This window comes from Nelumbo lutea, chromosome 3, assembly GCF_056320005.1.
Source record: "Nelumbo lutea isolate HS-2025 chromosome 3, American lotus-T2T, whole genome shotgun sequence".
Taxonomy (NCBI): domain Eukaryota; kingdom Viridiplantae; phylum Streptophyta; class Magnoliopsida; order Proteales; family Nelumbonaceae; genus Nelumbo; species Nelumbo lutea.
In genome coordinates this window covers 4965203-4980217 of record NC_142686.1, presented here as the reverse complement: position 1 = coordinate 4980217, position 15015 = coordinate 4965203, and the positions used below count along the sequence as shown (strand labels likewise).

General features: G+C 36.5%; 2 protein-coding genes across 3 annotated transcripts; one reads left to right on the top strand and one right to left on the bottom strand.

Annotated features, from left to right (window-relative positions):
* Nucleotides 1–2205: 2205 nt before the first annotated feature.
* LOC148862515 (signal peptidase complex subunit 1-like) lies at nt 2206–2921 on the bottom strand. Its single transcript, XM_088980819.1, has 2 exons — nt 2783–2921; nt 2206–2633 (listed from the first exon to the last, which is right to left on the bottom strand). Exon 2 carries the CDS (start codon nt 2631–2633, stop codon nt 2358–2360), a length of 276 nt encoding a protein of 91 aa, XP_088836945.1. The 5' UTR covers nt 2783–2921; the 3' UTR covers nt 2206–2357.
* A 3764-nt stretch (nt 2922–6685) lies between these two features.
* LOC148862514 (UPF0235 protein At5g63440) lies at nt 6686–14762 on the top strand. Of its 2 annotated transcripts, none has more exons than XM_088975980.1 (7): nt 6686–7234; nt 7888–8002; nt 8877–9030; nt 10662–10758; nt 12965–13053; nt 13165–13233; nt 14446–14762. In XM_088975980.1, the coding sequence occupies exons 1-7, from the start codon at nt 7120–7122 to the stop codon at nt 14503–14505; spliced, it is 699 nt and encodes a 232-aa protein (XP_088832106.1). In that variant the 5' UTR covers nt 6686–7119; the 3' UTR covers nt 14506–14762. The 2 variants fall into 2 exon arrangements, with proteins under 2 accessions (XP_088832106.1, XP_088832107.1); XM_088975981.1 differs by having other exon boundaries at nt 6729–7234; nt 7896–8002.
* The last annotated feature ends 253 nt before the right edge of the window (nt 14763–15015 follow it).

The window sequence follows — 15015 nt, the reverse complement described above, 5'->3', positions numbered from 1 at the left end:
CTAAACAAGGGGTTAATAGTGAACAACTGTATTTGGGGTTTATAAATTAGATGATTTTTTTTAGAAATTTGGGATTAAGCATCTGCAGCTAGTCTAATATTCAGAAATCAGAATTTTAACACCTTGTCAATACCATTCTTTTATTCATGATCAATAAAAATTCTTGACAGCTACCAATCAAAAAAAAAAAAAGATGAGGTTTTAGCAAAATGAATACCATTTTCTCATTGTTAGAAACCCCAAGAGTACCTCTGATTGATTATTTACAACAGTCTTACCCTGAGCTCACATACCTTGCTGCTCCATATCCAGCTCAGCATAGACACCTAGATTTTGTCCTAATACTCAAAAAAAAAAAAAAACTCCAACTTCTAGTCCTGCAAATAGCAAGTTCAAGGGCTTTCACCTAATAACCTGATTCGGCATGCTAGCCTAACATCCAGAATTTTTAACACCTTGTAAATGCTATTCTTTATCCATAATAAGTAAAAATTCGTCATAGTTACCAATCAAAAAAATGAGATGTGGTTTTAGCAATATGGATGCAATTTTCTCATTGTTGGAAACCCCAACAGTACCTTTGGCTTGATTATCAACAACAGTCTAGGTTGATATACTAGGAGCTCACATACCTCACTGCTCCATATACAGCTCAGTCTAGGTACCTAGATTTTGTCCCAGTTCTCAAAATACAGTAATAAATTCCAACTTCAGGTCCTGCAAATGGGAAGGGTTCCTTTCAAGTTCCAACTTTTGGTGCCACAAATGGCAATGCTTCCTTTTTAAGGATGCATCTAATGGTTTAACTGATGTTGATAAGTCTCATGGTATTCCTGAGTCACTTCACTTCCAGAATAGAAGCATAGCACTGGAATGGGTAATTGAAGTGCCTAACCAACACAGTTCTAATAGCAGGCCATATTAACCGGGCTGGAACAAGTAAAACCAAACTGATGTTTAAGATTACAACATGGGCAATGGGGTAGGCACATAGGAATCAATTTCTGCCAGGCAATATATTACTTTCATATCCTATATTTTTGTAGAAATAGTTATATTTATGATTTTATAGTGTATAACTATGAGTAGGATCCTTAAGGGCCATTGCTTGGTGTAATGGTATAATCTCAGGCTAACAAACATGACAACACAGATTCATGTCTGAAATTGTCCACTTCATGCAAAGAAAAAGAAGGCCAAATGTTAGGTCGGTATCTAGTCTACCACTCCCAATATCCCAGATGGCTAGGAGCCTAGGACCAATATTGGGCAATGGCCTCTTTTATAAATAGAGATTCCTCATTCCTGATTGGATCAAGTAGGGAGTTTACCTAAATGACCCCACTATTTCTGCCCTGTGATTGGTGAATTTATACTGTCCATCAGATAGGATACCCACTGGATTTTCCATGCATTCAATCCCAGGTCTATATCAGCCAAAGACCTGACCTTGTATTGGAGTTTTTCCCGATCAATAAAAGTCATCGATTATACAAGACTTGTCTACAAAAGGTTCTATTTTGAATATGTGGCAATGTCTTTGAACTGAAACTTTTTCCTGGGAAAAAAAATGAGGGAAGAGTTATACAGAGGCTCATTTTGAGCTCCAAATAGGTTCCAACCTGGGAGATTCATAGGTCTTCAGAGGAGCTCAATTAATGACTGACTATCCAACCTGTTCCAAATATATATGCACACACACTTATATAATGTGACATTTTCTAGGTTACCATGATAGTGAATTTTGTGCAACCGTCGTCATAATTTTTTTAATCAAATTTAGTCAAATGTCTAAACTTGAAAAGGGAAAAATAAAAAATTAGGGTTCATAGACACTGATTGATCACCTAAGAAAACCAGGCAAGCGCTTAGTCAAATGTCTAAACTTGAAAAGGGAAAAATAAAAAATTAGGGTTCATAGACACTGATTGATCACCTAAGAAAACCAGGCAAGCGCCTAAGATGACAAACCAAATGCACCACCTTACCTGGTCTAGGCATTTTAACAGAGATATGTTAAATGCAAGTTCATCCTCTATGCAAGTTCGTCCTCTCAAATACATTAGCTATAAGCAACATCCAATATATTTCGTAAACCAGAAGGTCCTATTTGGCAATCACTGATGCGCCCACTTGCACAATTGAGCGAAACACATCTAAGTGAACAATAGTCAAAAATAAAGACAAGGAAACAGTGGACAGGTATAAGGCGCATAAAATTTTCCCTTGTTTTAATTCAAACATCAATTGAAATAACAGTAAGCATCCACCATCATAAAGTATAAGTACCAACCATAAAAGTTCCATCTAAAGAAAACCCTAGTATCATCTAGCAATATATGTTGTATGACCTATTTCTAATGCTGCTTAGTGGATTTCTTTTTCGGAGCAACTAGTTGTGGCTTGGGATGGCGCTCTGCTTCAATCGGATCCAACCACTTCAGAGGATGTCGATTGAAGAAGGGCCAGTTGGGAACAGTGACCAATGTAGTCAGGACAATGCCGGCGGTGTAGATGAGAAGCATCGTCTGGAAAGAACCTATGGAGTAACCGGTGATGAAGGCCACTACGGCAAAGGCGACGAGCATGATCTGCATCAGCTGCTCAGAGAGCTTCTGCCCTTGCCAATCCATCTGAATCAACAGTAAGTGATAAGAAATAGGGTCAATTCCCCCTCTTTATTGTATGAAATAAAAGATCAACAACCTAACGACCCATAATGTGCTACGCATCGAAATTGGGGGAAAAGAATGAAACAAGAAAGCGCAGTTGCAGAACTTACCTCAAGACTTCAATAGAGTGGCGGGATTGCGCACGGTACGCCGAACAGGGAGACGATGTTTGGACAAAAACAATAACGGTAAGGCCTAAGGCGGAATTCTCGTAACAAAAATACTAACTACGCCTATCTTTTACCAAATATATAAAACTTACTAAAAAATTATTTAATGTATCCTTCAGACAATTCACGCTGTTAGCATTGGTTGACGGAAAGATCGAAAAAACTATTTTACATTGCATCCATCTTTTAAAATGGTCATTTATTAAAACACTCCTGTAATTTTAGATTTTATTAAAATCTACTTTATAATTTGCATTTTATTAAAACACTCCCTATAATTTATAACCGATTTATTCCCTTCCCTTTATTAATAAGACAACATTAACCACTATTGGTCCATGTTGTTTTTTATATGAATAAATGTTAGGGGCATTTTTGGAATAAACAATCATATCCCATGAACATTTTTCACCCAATTTTTTAGATGGTAAAATAAATATTTCTTAATAAAATACCAGTTAAATAAATAGATTATAAATTATAAGAGTGTTTTAGTGCAATGAAAATTATAAATTTAAGTAAATTTGTGAAACTATATGACGTGTTCTAATAAATGATCCATTTTAAATTAAAATGATAACGAAACTACCAAAATAACTGTGTGAACAAGTCCTGAGCATGGAATACATTGTTTTTAAAATCGGATCGGATCGAATGGTCAAATCGGAAAAATTGAGAACCGGTCAAGTGATCGGTTCCATTTTACCCCATAACCGTTATTTCCCCCAAAATTGTTGATTTGGTCAACAAACCGCTGACCTGGATGATCAGACTTTTCGAACCATATAATGGTTTGGTCGGTTTTTTTATTTTTTATCTTTTTATCAAAACGGGTCGTATGTTCAATTCAAACGATTAGACCATTTGACCCAATAACTAGATCCTGACTAATTCATTGTCTGAATCAATTTTAAAAACTTTGATGGAATAGACCCAACTTCCATCTCCCAAAACCAGTTCTTTCTATTTTTTATTTTTTTTCTTTGTTATTCCTTCCATGTTTTATATTGACCTCCTGTTGTTTGTTTGTTTTTTGGGAAAATTTCCAATCAGTACCTTGTACTTTGGCTCAAGTGACAATTTGGTCCCCAAACTTTAAAATGCGACAATCTAGTATCAGACTTTCAAAATTTGACAATTCAGTACTTGTCATTAATCAGTCCGTTAATCAGCCATTAAGTGACATTTGAAAAGTCAATAATGCCTTTAGAATGCCATCTAATTTTTTTTATCAACCATTTGAACACTGACAAAAAATTGAGCAGTCCCAAATTCTATATTCTTTTAAGTAATCACCAACTTTTCGTTTTGAAAGGTTAAGTACTGAATTGTCTCATTTTAAAGTTCGGGGACCAAATTGTCACTCGAGCCAAAGTATAGGATACTAATCGGGAATTTTCCCTTGTTTTTTTCTTTACAGACTGCCTTCTCCTCTGTTCACAAATCATCCTTAGTTGTTCTTGAAGTCGTAGTCTCGACGTAGAAGTCAATGAAAAGTGTCTTCTTTTGAAGGGTAGTTTTGACATTTTCAACTGATAACTGACGGTCGGTTAATGGCAAGGACCAACTTGACACCTTTTGAAAGTTTAGGTATTGCAATGACACGTTTGAGAGTTCAGGTACTAACTTTACACTACCCCCAAAGTTCATGGTACTAAAGTGGAATCACCCCCCCTTTTTTTTGTTTACTTGACAAAGCATATTTGGGCTTTCCAAGTTATTCACCAAATCTAATTTCTAAGCCTTCTTTTTTTTATGTGGGGCTAGGGCTAGCAATCTTGACCCCAAACCATTTGACCCACCCATTCTATTAGCAGGTCAACATGGGTTGAGTAACCTATTAAGGTTAGTGGGAAAGGCTTAGGGTGGGTTGGGTGATGCAGGACATGATGGGTTGGGTTTATACTCACCAAATCTAAAAAATATAGCAGTTGAAGTTACTCGAACTCAAGTCTCTTAGCATGCACACCCCATTAGGGTTGTGATTATAGATTTTATTAATTTTTGTATTCAAATGCAATTTTACACGAAAACACTTTTACAAAAGCAATTATATAAAGTAGTTTTACAAAAAGTGTTTTTATGAAAGCACATTTACTAAAGTACTTTTACAAAAGCGCTTTTTGAAATTACTTTTATGAAAGCATAAAAGCACCTTTTATAAAAGTACTTTTACATGAAAGCAATTTTATAAAAGTACTCTTATGGAAACATAAAAGTACTTTTATAAAATTTATGCATTTTGTTGCATTTTTTGTAATGTTTTGGTATTTTCTACATTTTTTGCACATTTCTAGTATTTTTCTACGTTTTTTAAATTTGTGGTATTTGTCTGCATTTTCTACAATTTTTTTGTGCTTCCCTGCATAATTTATGCATTTTTCTGGTGTTTTTCATGCATTCCCTACAAATTTCTAGTGTTTTTGCATTATTTGCAAAATTTCTGCAATGTTATAGTATTTTTCTGCCTTTTTTGTAATTTTCTGTTATTTTATGTATTTTTTTATGAATTTATGCATTTTTTGTTTTTTTTTGCATTTTCTACATTTATCTACAATATTTGCATTTTCAGGTATACGGGTTGACCAAACCCATTTTTATCACGTGGTAGTCTTGAGAGAGATGATTCTCTCAAAAATGTTTATTTTCCCCGAATATATGGGTTAACCCAACCCGTTTTTGTCACATGGCAATCTTAAGAGAGATTATTTTCTCTAAATGTTTTTTTTCCCTAGTATACGTGTCAACTCTACCCAGTTCTTTCATGTGGCATCCTTGAGAGAGATTGTTCTCTCAAAAAATTTATGAGTATATGGGTTGCCTCGACCCATTTCCGACATGTGGTGGTCTTGAGAGATGTTCCTCTCAAAAAATTTGTTATTTCAATATATGGGCCAACCTGGCCCATTTTGTTTGCAACATGACAACCTTGAGAGAGATGTTCCTCTTAAAAATTATTACTTTAGGTATACGAGCCATCCCAACCCATTTTTGTATTTATAAGTGAGGGTAGTTAATGGTCAATACGGATGGGCCAAGTGGGTCAATATGGGTGAGTAAGGATTAGAGTGGGTTATGACCATTTAACAATGATTGATGATGAATCATAGTGGGTTGAGGGGTCAATATGGGTAGATTAGTATTTGACCCTTACCCAACCCACCCATTTGGGGCTGGGACTGACCTTGCAAAGCTAAAAGCACTACATATAAACCTTCTCAATGACATCAAATATTTGGGGTGTTTATGGAAAGACAAGGAAAATCCATAAACTAAATTGAAAAAAAAGCAAGTAACCAAATCGATCAGTTTGGTGTTTATCCTTAAGGGTGTCAATGGATCACTAGTTTTCAGTCCAAAATCAATTTTGGATGGATTGGATGGACTAACAAGACATATTGGATTGGACCAATCTAGTCCAAAATATTTATTAGATTGGATTGGACCTGGTCCGTTCATAACAAATTTATATTGGATTGGGTTGGTTTAAGCTAATATCTGACCCATTGTTATAAGATAAGAATATATGTATCAATGTATTGGGTTTGGATTGAAAACAATATAAATCAAAATAAATTTCAACAAATTGAACGGTTCACACATTGAATTGGACAGGTCCAAATTAACCCAACACATTCATTGGATTGTATTGGACCTGGTCCATGTATGATGGATTCACATTGGACTGAATCAGATTAGACCAAATCCAGTCCAATTGACGAACTGAATTGACCAAATAACATGTCAAGCTTTTTATCCACACAAAAGCAAAATGCACATGAGTTTGATTCAGAATAGATCCATATGTAACTATTTTATTTGTATACATTAAACAATAATTTTATCGAAATCCAATTTTAATCGTCTGAAGTTCTAACAATCCAATGATCCAAATCCGGACGATGGTATTCGATATCGTACCGAACCTTCGGTGTCAATTGACTATTGAGTATTGACAGCCCTAACTAACTGTCGCTACGCGGGGTTTGATCCCGCGCCTCCAAATTCTGAGTCGGAGGGATGTGCTCAGAGGCAGGGCGTACTGGATTTATCGATTCGAGTGTCTCATAATTCGTAATCGTAGACGAGAAGCAACCGCGTTATTACCATTGGACTATCGACGGTTAGTCCTGGGTTTGGACTTTGGAGAGGGGGGAGATTCTGCTATATGCAGCGGTTGACTCGTATGAAACTGAAGTAACGTTGGTTGGCTGGAGCTTTGAGAGGACTCGACTGTGATTCTGTGAACCGGTGAAGGGGGGTTATGGTCTAAGAAGATGCCGAAGAGAACAACTCATACGTATTCAAGCGAGGATGCAGCCCCGGACGGTCCCGAATCTGATCTATATGTTTACTACTGCAAACATTGTGGTTCTCATGTTCTCATCACAGGTTCTCTGCATCTTCTCTCTATTTCTCTTACTGTATGTGCATGTGCGTTTTAGGGTTTCCTTTGGTAAATTCATTATTATACCATTGGAGCTGAAGACCGCTGTTTGCACTGAAAAAAAAAACTTATTTACATCCTTTGATACTGTAGAGTTGGTGTTTTGAAAGTTTTACTTGCCCTCTTTTGTTTCACTTATCCTCCCAATTTGACTGTCCATTAGGATGTCATATAATTTTCTATGTAGTCTGAGTTTCCAGTTTGTTTATGATAAGTGTTTAACGAAGAATTCCTGGGTTCGTCTCTTTACGACTCACAGTGTGGTCCTCGAATTCTTTAGTCCGGTTATCCATATTTCCTTTTTTTTTTTTTTTTTTTTTCATTTCCCCCTTTTTTTATGCGAATGCTTTTGCTTCGGTATCTACAGATTTCCCTATAATAGGACGCATAGTGTAGTTAATGTGTTTGCAAGTATTTTGAGGCCTTCGCATTTTTATTTTGAAGGGCAAAACACCATTTTATAATTTTCATTATCTTTTTAGAGGTTTCGTTATTTATGTTTCCATGCCCTAAGTGGTTATTGTTCAGCATTTGCTACTACTGTATCATTTCCCAGATGTGTAAGGAGCCCTTCTTACTAAAATATATTGGTTCTAAGATACCCAGTTGCAGAAAATGCCAAAACGGAAAACAGACAAAGCATTTGTTCTAGACAAGAAGAAACACCTTGCAAGGCTGAATATCAGTGAAGCAGGAAAAGTTCTACTAAAACGGTACTTTTAAAGATCGACCTTTTTTTTTAATAATTTTCCCTACCTGAAGCACCTGTGGTTATGACTGTTATGAATACAAAATGTTTGTTGCTTCTTGGCATATCCTCCTGAAGCATATATTTTTTTTATCAATAATGTTCATAAGTGATTTTGTTTATTACCAAAAAAAAGTGATTTTATTTATAATGGAAAGAAACCCCTTATAAGAGATAACGACAGGGAACTAGAAGTCTAGAACAAATATAAACAGAACAAAAGACATATAGCTGACTAGAAAGACAGAATTGTAGAAGTTAATTGCAGTAGAATTAGCTTTATCATTGCAACCTCAGGCCTTGACTGCCTGGTATCCTCATAAGCTTGGGCATTAGCTGATCTCGGAACTCGCCCGCCTTAGCCACTTAAATAAGCAGCTAATGCTCTAGCTTCTCTTATAAGGAACCTAAGAGTTTGAGGTTCATCCACAGGCAAGAACACCTAATCAATCACCAGAGGACTGTCACCTTCAACCACAAAACCTGCCCATCCTCAGGAAAAAAGCTAGTTTTAATCCCTGAAGGAGTGCCGGCAACTCATATCTTAAGGAGTTACCTTATCCAGCTACTCTAACTGGAACATCATTACCGTTTTGCACTCTTCTTCCGTTAGTGATACCATATTTTATTATCCTAATCCTAAAAGATATCTCCTGTTTGTGTGGTCACATACTCTTGTTTCCTTTTTCTCCCGGGTAGTTGACCATTTAGTCAACAAGCTAAGTTCAAGCTTTCAAGCTTGTCAATTATTTGCATTTGGTAATAATGGTTTCAAACAGTAATTAAATTGTAATTACCTTGGAGCTCTTATGCACAAACTGTGTATCTTTCTTATCCAGTGGCGAAGGAAAATTGGAAAAACAGTTCCGTATGAACTGTATTGGTTGCGGACTTTTTGTTTGTTACCGAGCAGAAGAGGATTTGGAAATTGCTCCTTTTATTTATGTTGTTGATGGTGCACTTAGCTCGGTTGCAGCTGAAACCAATCCTCAGGTATAAGTAAATTTCATCTCATATAAAATTACCCTGCTGTTTATGTTTTGTATGTGTGACTCTCTTGTTTGAAGCATTGTTCTCAGACTTGGACCAGACTGGATGGTTAACTGCTGAGTTGGTGAGCTTTCTGGGTCCTAGTTATTTGATGGTTCTTTACTGGCTGAACAATCTAATGTTCCAGTTAACCAATAAAACAGTGACCCAGTGAGCTTTCCAGACTGGATGGTTTTGTTTCTGGAGTATTGTCAGTGATTATTTTAGTTTTTTTTTTTCCCTCACTCTACAAGAGGTGGTTATGCTTGCCTCTTTTGAGTCTTGAGGCAGTGAGAGTCTTTCTCTTGGTAGCTGTTTTTTTTTTTCCTCCTAGTGTTTTTTTTTTTCCTTTTCTTTTATGCTCCCAATAAAGCTTCAACTATTCAAACAAAAGGTGATTGTGCAGTAAACATTAATTGTTTGTTTCATTCTGTTGGTCAATGAAAACAAGAGGTGGTTATTTATGTTATTATTAGAGACATAAGCTTCCTTGTTATTCATGCCTTTCAACAGTTCCATATTCCATATACTATTAACAGGAGGAAGTGTGTATTAACAAGTATATGTAAATCTGACTGGTTGCAATTTTTTGCCTGGAATTAATTTATGCTTGCTTTATTCTTGTGTAGCAGAACTTGTTAAACTTTCTTAATATCAAATAACTCACACCTTTATTTATCAAAAAAAAAAAAAAATCTCACACCTTTGCCATTGCTGTAACTTTGATTGCGATTTTATTTTCTGCATCATGAATGCAGTCAAGGGATTTTTCTAATCTCAACCCAATAATTTCACCGTTTAGGCTTATTTTTTTTTGGGTGGTGAAAATTTTGCTAGCGAAGCATTTAGGATGATAGAAGAGGAAGAAAAGGAAAGGTGGGGGGAGGGAGATTAATGCAAACCAATTTCGTGATGTAGACTAGACAAAATTGTTCTTAGACGGTGGTGGATTCAATAAAGAGGTTTACAACCTTTGAGTTTGGAACCATGATGGAACCAGACATTTGGAGAAGCAGGGAGAATAGGAGGGGCTCTAATCAAGTAGTGCCATAGTGTGGGGAATGGAAAAATCGCTTTGATGAATTCCTGTGCGTTGGAGGAGCCTAAAGTTAAGAGAGGTGCAGTAGGAAGCTTGGGAGAGGGACGGTGATAAATATGAGAGGAAGTGGTTGTAGGGGGGAGATCACCCTTTGTAGGTATTGAATGGTGGAATTGTGGGTAATAAGAAAGGCATTCAGGGAGCTTTCTAAATTGTTTTTTCTTGTGGTTTATTTATAGTTGGTTTTGTTTGGGTGTCTCTTTTTGTAGAGCAGCTTTGAGTAATAGGTCTTTTGGTAATGACAAGTTAGGGCAACCTTTCCTTTTATTGGTGTCAGGGTTATCTTATTGAGCTGTCATCTTTTTCTTTTATGTTTGGGTTCTTTGACATGTTTACCTCTTGATTACCTCCCCTCTCTATATGCAACTTGCCACTTTATTTTAGTTATTTGCAAAAAGTTCATCCTGCTTTTGAGGGCAACTGCTGACAGGCTGGGACAACTATATCTCCATGCCAAGTTGATTTTACTGTTGATTTCTCTTTTTAACAAATGCAGGATGCTCCTGTTCCACCGTGCATATCACAATTAGAAGGTGGCCTTGTTCAAGTGGCAATAGAAGTGGAGGACCGAGCACAACGTTCTGCTGTTACAAGTAATTATACTTTTAACATAATCATTTTCTCTATATTCTATTTATAAGCAGTCTAACATCCTTTAGATTTTCTAGCATTTATTTAAATGGATTTTACATTTTTTGCTGAAACACCAACTACTGATATCAGAAAGACCATTACTGATTCTCCTAATGAGTTATTCTTTTGGCCTTGCATGCAGTTACCAGCTTCCAAATAAACATTTTCATGTTTTATGAACTGTTACCATGCTCTAGTTCTTATGAGTAGCGATGAATTTAGTTTGTAATCATATCATACTGATAAAAATGACTTAGACTTTAATCATATTTTGGGGCGGCCCTTTCTGATAAAGGCAACACAGTGATGTATATTTTGGGATGGATACCTTTCCCAAGAACTCATTTGATGTCACTTGAGCTTTGAGATGAATGGACTGGTTTTTGACTTTTCGTTAAGAACATCCAGACCGGCTTAGAAATTCAACATTCATAAAATGAATTGACCAATTTCTCTTCTGGATTCAGTTTTAATCTGTTAATAGGTTCTTAATCCTGGATCTGTGGAACAATTTCTCTCTCTTTTTTTTTGGATTTGCAAGCAAACATGATTTGTTGAAACAGGGAGCTACTGTATGTTGCTATTTATAACAATTTTAGCATGGATGTTATTTGAAAGTCTTAAGGTTGGAGTTTTCCTTGTTTTTTGACAAGTAACTAAGCAGTACTGCAAAATGTCACTTTTATAGAATGCCCTGGAAGTATCTTGAAACAAGTAATCAGGATCATTAATTGAATCTGCAAATGTGTTATGGTGGGCAAAGGCACCACCCTGACATGTGATGCTTTTCTTCTTTTCCAGGCTTGGCACTGGGTATATAAAGCTAACTTATTTATTGCAATTAGTGTTGTCTACTGCTTCCAACATGATTACAGGAGCTGTAGAAGCACAAGCACAAGTACATGCTATTGTTCTTATATGGCTACTAATGGGGACAAAAGGAATGATGTCTTTGGGTATTATGATGATTCTAGACTAAATGGAGCCACCAATCTGCAGTTTAAACACGTACCTAGCAAATTTTCCAGTGATCTCAGCTCACATGTCTCACATAGCTGTATTCCAACTGATCAGAAAAAAGGTCATATCTGAAATAATTGTGGAATGTTGTTTGCTGTACATGTTTTCACATCCATTGTTGCTTTTTGTCAAAATGAAATGATAAAGTCAACAGAGAACAGAGTTCCTATTAACATACAACTTTTGCATCTTTTCAATCCACTGTGGAAGTTTTTGCTCTTGAGCCTTGTTTTACTTGTCCTGGCTGGTGATCTTGCATGCTATTGCTTTTTCCTTTTCTTTTTTGACAGTCATGAGCCTTGCTGACATCATGATGTTGTTTGGAAGTCCTGCTGAACACAGAAATAGACTGAAATTTAGGTGGTTTAGATGGGTTCGACCAGTAAATTCCTGTAGACCTCTAGTGTTTATGGTTTCCACTAGCTGCCACACAAATGAATTCCTGGGGATGGGAGACTTTGATGCTTGTCTAAAAAGTGAATAGCATCTCATCATTACAATAGAACAATGGCAAATTTCCAAAAATGTAGACAGAAAAATTGCAGATAAGAGTAATAGCATTACCAGTCAATGTCTGAGACTCTGAGGTCCCTTACCCTGTCATGGAATCTTTAATCTGTCATCAGAACTGCATGGTTTGTGGATTCTCTCCGCTTTCAATTTCTGCTGGGGTTATTTGTGAATGCCTTCACATCAATTCAATTTTTTTTTTCAATATCCTTTCGTCATCGAAGATAAGAATTCGACAATTATTCCTGGAATCTTCGATGAGATGATGCAAACGATTTGATATGATTAAGGAATTTGTTCTATAGATCTCTCTATTTAGATAGTTACTCTTATTCATATGCTAATTTATTTATTTTTGAGTAGGAGAAAAACAAGTATCATCGTATTTATAAAAAAAAGTACGATCATATTATTAAATTGCCTCGTATGTTGTTGTTTGTCCAAGTAGAGCTGCTGCCTTCATTGCTCACATATATATAAAAAAGGAGTGGGGGAAATGATGATTTTATTTGACATAGTATGGGAATCACATTAATTTGGAAACTTTCTTCTGAGCTTTTAAAGTTGCTTTTAATCCATAAATTTTCAATACATGCAACTGAGTGCACCTTTATCTGCACAATCCATTTGTATCAGGAGTAAATGCAGATGATGTTCGAGTTACTGTGGCCGCACCTGCTGCTCGGGGGGAAGCAAATAATGAACTGTTGGAATTTATGGGCAAAGTGTGTTTCACATCTTTTATTAGGCTAGATGGACTATCCAATGCTCTACCAAGATGGTTATGAAAAAGCATAAAGGTAAAGCTTACAAGGTTATTATTTTTCTTGGAGCAGGTATTGGGTCTAAGGCTCAGCCAGATGACTCTTCAGAGAGGGTGGAATAATAAATCAAAGCTCCTAGTGGTGAGTTTGCTAATCATGATAGTTGTTAATTTTGGATGTAAAAGCTAAGAGGTGCAATATGTGATTTTCTTTTAGCTTGATATGCTCAAGCACATATGAAGTTAGAAATAATATCAAAGTCCATGTAGTAGCCCTGTTAGTGAATCGAACCTGCAGGATACAAAGAGGTGCATTTTGTAAATTGAAATGAGGTCATTATTTTATTGATAAAAAGATGAGGTCATTTGTTATATTCAGTGATTGGCATTTACATGGCATTATGCCAACCCTTTGTCACTATATCCAGGTTTAAAGCTTTAATGCGAGGAAAGTTTATTGTTTTTTGCAAACTTTTGAACTTGATTTTTAATTAACACTATATAAGTTGAGTGGGGCACATGCAAAGGGCTTTGGTACTAATCCATCAGTGATTGATGGGAAGCATTTTTCATAATTTAATATATGTAAGCCCTGTTTGGGAGGGTTTAAATTTTGGTTGAGTTGCTTTGAAGAACCCACTAAAAGAAGCTTCAATGGAAAACCATGCAAGTGGCTGAAAAATAATCAAGTTGAGCTTTCCAGATTTCTCGCCAAGCATTGGTTATAGGCTTCCCACCTTACAAAGCCAAAAGCAGCAATGTGAAAGCCCTCCCAAACAGGCACATAATAACCGAAGCTGGGGTCTTGTTTTTTTAAACAATAGCTTACTTTCTTACCCGCATAAGAGGAGGGACAAAAAGAAGAAGAAAAGAAACGAGGATTGTTTCAATGTTTTTAGTAGGGTAATTTTTATGGTACTGGAAAGGTATGCCAACTGAAAGTTTTTAACCAATCAGAAACCCAGGTGAATTTGAATGGTATCAGTTGATTGGTTATCAATTGATGATACCAGTTGACTGGTTCACCTTTTTTAGGGACCATGATTGGACTTGGTAGGGCAACGTGGATCAGGTTGGGTTGGGATTTGTTAAAATTTCCCTAACCCAAGCCCAATTGAGTTGATATTTCTTCAAGTTAGGTAACCCGACTTACAGCCCTATTAGGCTCTTTTAGTAGGTAATGCTCATTTATTTGAACCCCTCCAATATTTTTCAATGTTAGGCTGAAGGTGAGTCCATTTTGTTTTTTGAACCCAAATGGAGGAAAGCGAGCTATTTTCCTCTAATTTTTTCATTCCTGCTTTTATTGTTGTTCAAGAGGATTTCTTTACCAAGACGTTGAATGTTTCTTCAGGTTGAAGATTTGTCCGCCAGAGAGGTCTATGAGAAGCTTCTGGAGGCCGTCCAACCTTGAAGGTAAAGTGCAGCTAGATGGACGGATTTTGGCAGCACGTAATGCAGGTCCCAAGCTTTTTATTACATGCTTGTGCCTGGATATTCTGTTCTCTAAGAGTTGATTCCCTCAAGAAACACTTGCTATTTCTTATGTTTGGATTTGTTCTATGAAACAATCAACTATGTTACTGTTGATCCGAGTTGTCCGATGACTTCAACTGTTGTACCCAAGGGATGACAGTTTTCTTTTTGCAATGAAATCATAAGATCATCAAATGGGTTTTGGGCACTTGAGAGTTTAGAGAAGAGCTCACTATCCAAGTACAAGCTCACAGCATGACAACAAAACAATCAGAACACAAAAAAAAGGGAAAAGAAATGGAAGTAGGGCCTACTGAGCTGCATGGGTGGCACATGCATCACTGTTGCCATTGCACTGTGAGATCGTCCCCACAGCTTCAGGCCACGGCCACAGCTTAATAAATCTAAATCTAAACCCAGTCGGAAAGCACATGGAGGCCAGACATAT